This window comes from Leptopilina boulardi, unplaced genomic scaffold (genome assembly GCF_019393585.1).
Source record: "Leptopilina boulardi isolate dan_hultmark-lab unplaced genomic scaffold, ZJU_Lbou_2.1 LbouV2_137, whole genome shotgun sequence".
Lineage (NCBI taxonomy): Eukaryota > Metazoa > Arthropoda > Insecta > Hymenoptera > Figitidae > Leptopilina > Leptopilina boulardi.
The window spans coordinates 238,275-244,881 of NW_026137682.1; the positions used below are offsets into that span (position 1 = coordinate 238,275).

Below are 6,607 nucleotides of genomic sequence, written 5' to 3' on the forward strand. Positions count from 1 at the left end.
GATTGATGATATAAAAAAAAAATTTTAATGCAAATAAATAAAATTTTTGCTCTTAAGGCGCTCTCTCACCTTTTTGGCTGCATGCAGGTTACCATGGCAACGCATGAGAGTGAGTGCGACAGAAAATTTAAAAATTTGAATTTTCAAATTTTCTGTCTCACTCACACTCGTGCGTTGCCATGGTAACCTGCAGGCAGGCAGGCAGCCAAAAAAGGTGTGAGTGCGCCATTAAACCAGAGTGGTTCTTTAAATACGGCATTATGTGTTTTAGTTCCACAATTCGCCGCCAGAGCGCCTGTCAAAAATTGTAATTTTAATATAACCTAAAAGAAATTCAGTTATAGTGTGATTCAGCGCATTAAAATTGTTATTTTTTTAAATAAAAAAAGTATTTTTAGAAATGGCCGAAAAGAAATTGTATTCTATGCAAACAAATGAAGAAATTATTGAAGAATTGACAAAAGATTTTAAAAGTTCCTGTGTGAAGGAAGATAAAACTAAATCTGTGGAACAAGAAAATTCAGAGACAAAGAGCAGTAAAGATGATCCCTGGGAAAATATAGGAAAAAATCCTGAGGAGGAGGAGGAGGATAAAAAGAATGAGAAAGTTGATACAGCTCAAGATTTAATTGAGGAAGATTTATCCGATGAAGAAGAGTTAAAAGATAGAGATTTAAACCTAAGTGAAAATGATAAAGAGGTTAGGGCTTATTATTATTATTATTTATTAGTCCTTTTGAAATAGTATTTCAATAAACAAAAATAATTCAAAACACAGATTAAATAATCAAAATATATAATTTAAAATCAATAGATTAAGGAATTACATTCAAAAAGAAGAAACAAGTCATTTTGAGGTTATGGTTATAAAACAATAAAAGATTTACACAATCTTTTTAGATTATTAATGTTAATAATAAAAAGTATCTAATATTTATCATTCTTTCAGTTATTAAAAACAGAGGCTGAATTCCTCAGAAAAGAAGCTAATAGTCAATTTAATAGTGGCGAATTTGAAACAGCTTTGTCTATGTATTCACAAGCTCTGAAAATTTGTCCACTGTGTTTTACTGAGGAAAGGGCTTTTCTTTTCGCCAATAGAGCTGCAGCCAAATGTAAACTTCCGGTATGTGTATATAATATACAATTATAATTATACGTCGATTGTTATTAATATTTTATAACTGTTTGTAATTTTGTTTTATTAACAGAATGAAAAACAATCCGCAATTAGAGACTGTACCAAAGCTATTCAACTAAAACCAAATCATGTAAAGGCTTATTTAAGACGTGCTAATTTATATGAAGAAACGGAGAAATTCGATGAGGCTTTAGAAGATTTCAAAAAAGTTTTAACTTTTGATCCAAGTCACAGCGAATCTAGTTACGCAATTCAAGTAAGATTTTTCACTTATTGTTACACTATTGTATTTTCCCTTAAATTTAGTTGAAAATGGTAATCAAAAAATTTAATGAGAAAACTTTTAAATCTCAAAGTAATTAAAATTCTTTTTTTTATTTTATACATTTACGTATAGAATGTGTGATTTTTAAAAATAAAATAATCAAATATTTAAAAAATATTTTTCTCTATTAAAAAATTTGGCTCCTTTTAACTCAAATAAATTTTTTTTTCTTCAGAGGTTACCTGGTTTAATTGCAGAAAGAAATGAGAAATTAAAAACTGAAATGCTTGGTAAACTTAAGGACTTGGGTAATTTAGTTTTAAAACCTTTTGGTCTCTCAACAGCAAATTTCCAATTACAACAAGATCCAAACAGTGGTGGATATTCAGTAAAATTTAATCAGAATCCTAGTTAAAAGGAAGTTTAATTATTAATGAATAACTGTGTTTACAATTTATATGTTGTTACAAAAAAAAAATATATATATATATAGAATAAGGGAAAATTTTTAAAGTCTTAAATAAAAAGTAAGTTATGTTCCAATTTTTTCTATAAAAAATAACAAGTTTTGAATTTTTTCTCGATCCTTCCCATAATAACTGTGAAACCAAACTTCAGAGATGTTTAAATATACCTGAAGTTAACTTATTAAAAATTTCATTTTATTTATTTTGAAGAAGGTTATAAATGTGATGTGATGTGTTAAAACAAGAGGATATGATCAAAAATTTGGAAACAAAAACTTGCAAATATGTTAGTAAAAAAAAAATATGTTCACATTTTCTACATTTCTATTTTCTTAATGCATTTAGTTTTGTCACTTATTTTGTTTTTTATTTTACACACTATTAAATTAGATTTTTCAAACTATTATTTTTTTCATTTATAGTTCAAATAGACAACAATATTTTCTCTTTTTAAATTGACATGTGTTTAAAGTTTAAGTATCAAAGTCATATTAAAATTTCATATTTATAGAAACTTTTAAAAAGTAACTTGCTGTTATACGTCTTAATAATAAAAAAAGTTCTCCGTAAAACTTCTTCTTTTGTTTACTCTTTTCTGTTACATATTACATAAATTTCTTGAATCAATTTTATTTTACTTTCCTTTAACATATTTATTAATATACTATTAATATTAAATTATTATATATCTATAATTATCCATTTTTATTTATTTATTACGAATTTTATTTTTAACATTTTCAATTTGTTTGATAATATTAAAACAAAATGTATTAAAGAAAATATTGTTTTTAAACTTTTTATTATAATATCAAAATTTAAAATGGTAAAAATGAAGCGGATTCTCTTTTGCCATCGAAATTTTAGCTTCGTGATCATTTTACATTTATCGATATATATCCATAGATACGTGTAACATCTAATATATATACGTCAGTAGAAAGATAAATAGTTACATGCTCGTCACGAACAAACCTTTATGTATTTTCGAACGTGCTCTCTTTTCATCCTTACCCTTATAAAAATTTCTTAAAAAATATATCAAGAAACGAATTCGTAATTTGAAATCTCTAATTTCAAAATCCTACTATACACACATATATATATACCATATTTTAAATACAATTAATTTTATTAAAGCGTTTAAGAAATAATTTAAAAAAATTATTTAAAATTTTTCAAGAGAAAATGATGAAGCTGGGTTTTACATATGAAGAAAATTTTATTTTTTTACTCTCTGTATATACTTATATTGGAAATGTCAACATTCAAAGAGAGATTTTACATAATATGAGAGTTGATAGTATATTTGCATTTAGTTTATAATGATTGAATTTTATAAACTCGCAGATTCTATTCGAACTCTCACATTATAAAACGACTTTGAGCCTTTGAGTTTGAAAATTTTAAGCTTAATTCCAAAATTTAAAGCAAATATAGAAAATCATATTTGAATTGTATGAGAAATTATGTAACTATGATAATTATCCGTTACAGAGAAGTTCCAAAATATAATATTATCTAATGAATCTGGCAATAAATTTATATTTGTATTTGAAAATCAAAGGGATTTTACTTTCCTTGGGAAATTGATTTTTTTTTTCAAAGAAAATACCGTGAAATAGATTCTTATTAAAAAAAAAAAAAAAAAAAAAAAAAAACTAGGTATAGATAGCGTCCTCGAGTTTTGATATCGCACTCTTAAGTTATTGGAGCTAGACATTCAGGCGTCCTACACCCGCCTCGACTTTCTGGCGGCTAAATTCATTGCCAATTTTTCATGTGTTGCTATATTTTATTTTCAAAATTTTTTATTTTTCACTTTTGTTGCATTTTCCAAAACAGTTTCTATAAAAAAAATCGTTAAATAAATATTTATTTGTTTCAAACAAATTTTAATATGTATATATATAAAAAATTTTATTTTTTCCAAACAACATTTTTATTTAAAACAAATAAACAGTTATTTCACTCTTAAACAAATATATTATATTTTTATTAGAATTAGACGATCGATTATTTTTGGATTAAAACAAAATATTAAATATATCTATTATTAATAATATTGTTTTTAAGAATTTTATTAATTAATTAAGATTAAAATTATTACCTATATTAATTTTTACTAAATTTTACATTTTTTCTGTTAATTTTGAAAAAATTCCAAATCAAATTATATTGTTATTTCATGACTCATTTATTAATATATATATAATTTTTTATTTTACGATTGATATTTTTTCATTCGCTATTAAAATATTCGCTGTTTCTTCAATATATATTATGACTGTTATTATAAAGACACTTCAGACAAATTTTTTTTATACTGAAGATATAATCAATTTTTCTCATTAAAATTAAACCAGTCTGTCCAAATTTAATCGTCTACCTTTCTATTATTTGCTGAAGGCCAAAAATACTCACCGTTATTTTATTTGAAGTACGATTTGTTCCGTCTGAATGAATGAAACTAAAGTTGGTCACGATTCAAATATATAGGAAAAGTCACACAATTTAAAACCATTATTTTATAAAATTACTGTAGTATTTTGAACAGCCATTAATTTTGAAACTATTATATTTTAATTATTTAATTATATCAATTTTTTTTAAATTGGTATATTTTAGAAACTATTCTTTTTTTAAATCAATAAAAATAAGCTTTATTGAATGATTCATACATTGATATTCCAATTATAATCGAAACTGATATTACTGAAATTTTAATACTTTTTTCTGACTAAATTTGACTTTTATTTATATGAGAAAATTACAAGACTGAAAAAATGTTTATTTTCAACTCTTCATAAAACTTATTCTGACAATTGATGTCTGACTACAATTGTCTCTTACTACTGATAACAAGTTTTCAAAGTTCGATAAAGTTTTGTCTGACAGAAATCGACTTTTACTACTACTATTATAATTTCAAGAATTTAGTAATGCTGCCTGACTGAAATTTTCTTTTACTACTAATAATATTAATACCGCCAATTTTTTATTTTATATCTTTTTCTAATTTTTTTGTATTACACTTATGCATCAGGACTGCAAAAATTAATTGAATAATTAAATAAAAAAAAAATTATCTCTGCGCGAAAAAGCTGTCTTTAACTACTGATATTGAAATTACCAAAATATAAATACTTCTGCTTGACTGAAACTTAGTTTTATCACAAAATCATGAAGCTGAAACTGGCACCCACTTATTTCAATTTTAATAACGAGATCATGAATTTAGAAATGACAGATATAACAAATGAATAATTTAACTAAATCTGATTTTATGAATTAGCAATATACTTGTTTGACAATTTGAAAATCTGCATATTATCCGCTGACACATTTTCCATTGGATAATGAAATTAATATAAAATTTTCAACCATAAGTTTGATATAGTATAAAAATGATTAATTCATTCCTATTAGTGTCGCGTTTAATCCAATAAAAATAAAATAATAAGATTTATAAAAAATTATTAATATATATATATATATATATATATATATATATATAAAGTGAATTAATATTTATTAATTTTTTATTAATTAAAGTTCTAAATTGGTTATTATAATTTTAAAGTTAAACAAAGTTTTTTTAAACAAATAATGCATGAAACGAAATTTTTTAAGAATGTGATTTTTGAATTCCTGAGATCAAAAAACATAAAAATATATCAAAAAATCGAAAAATTTTATTATTATTATTATTATTATTAATAAAATTTTTGTATTCATTTGGTACATTCCATGAGGAAGCAAAATATATGAAATATTAAAAAAAAATTGACTAAATATAGATTCGAAGAATTTACATGTGCTGTCTGAATAAAATTTTCTTTTACTACTGATACATATGGGCTACACGTGAGATTTTACTTATCACATTTTAAATTCAGATAAATATTTTGTTTTTTGTAGAAAAGGTATATTTACGTATTTCTTATTTTTTTAAAAAATGCCCAATTTTTCGAGTTATGAATTTTTAAAAATCTGGATTTTTCGAGGTACATCTAATTTCCATGGCATTTATAACTTTAAAAGTATTGAATTGAGGAATTTTTGCCAACAAAAAAAAAGTTTCAGTTTTTCATCTATGTATTTTCAAAATATGTTAAGGAAAAAAAGTGGATTTTTATATTAAAATAACGATTTTTTTAAATTTTGGGTATGATTTTTTTAAATTTTTTAAAAAATTTTACATACCTAAAAATACTAAAAACATTTTGCAAAAATTTTTAGAGTGAACCTGACAATGCTTTTTGTTTAAATAGTTTGTTAAAAAAAATTTTTTTCTTTTTTTTTTTTGTTTTTCAATATAAAATACATTTTAGTTTGATTTTCTATTAGTAAAGAGAAATATCCTATAGTGGCAAAAAAAAAACGAAAAAAAAAATATTTTAAAAATATTTTATTAAAATGAAACTTACTTTCATTTATAAATTTATTAATATTATTATTTATTAGTACTGAATAATTATTAAAATGACAATAATTCGAGAATTTTATTTGACTCAATTTTTTTTGTTATTGAATTCTAGATAGTTATATAATAATGAGGTAGAGGGGTGAAAAATATTTTCACGTATAATATATAAGAAAGGAATGTATGAAAATATTTCCAATAATTTTATATTGGTTAATGGGGCCTTATGAGAAATCCATTAAAAATGTTTTTAATTAAACAAAAATTTGTTTACTTGAATATGATTTTATAAAAAATTTTTTATCGAA

At 23.0% G+C, this 6,607-nt stretch overlaps 1 protein-coding gene across 1 annotated transcript; it reads left to right on the forward strand.

Annotated features, from left to right (window-relative positions):
- Nucleotides 1–296: 296 nt before the first annotated feature.
- Nucleotides 297–1,971, forward strand: LOC127291439 (tetratricopeptide repeat protein 1). Its single transcript, XM_051320582.1, has 4 exons — nt 297–700; nt 950–1,126; nt 1,212–1,397; nt 1,642–1,971. The coding sequence occupies exons 1-4, from the start codon at nt 401–403 to the stop codon at nt 1,819–1,821; spliced, it is 843 nt and encodes a 280-aa protein (XP_051176539.1). The 5' UTR covers nt 297–400; the 3' UTR covers nt 1,822–1,971.
- Nucleotides 1,972–6,607: the final 4,636 nt, after the last annotated feature.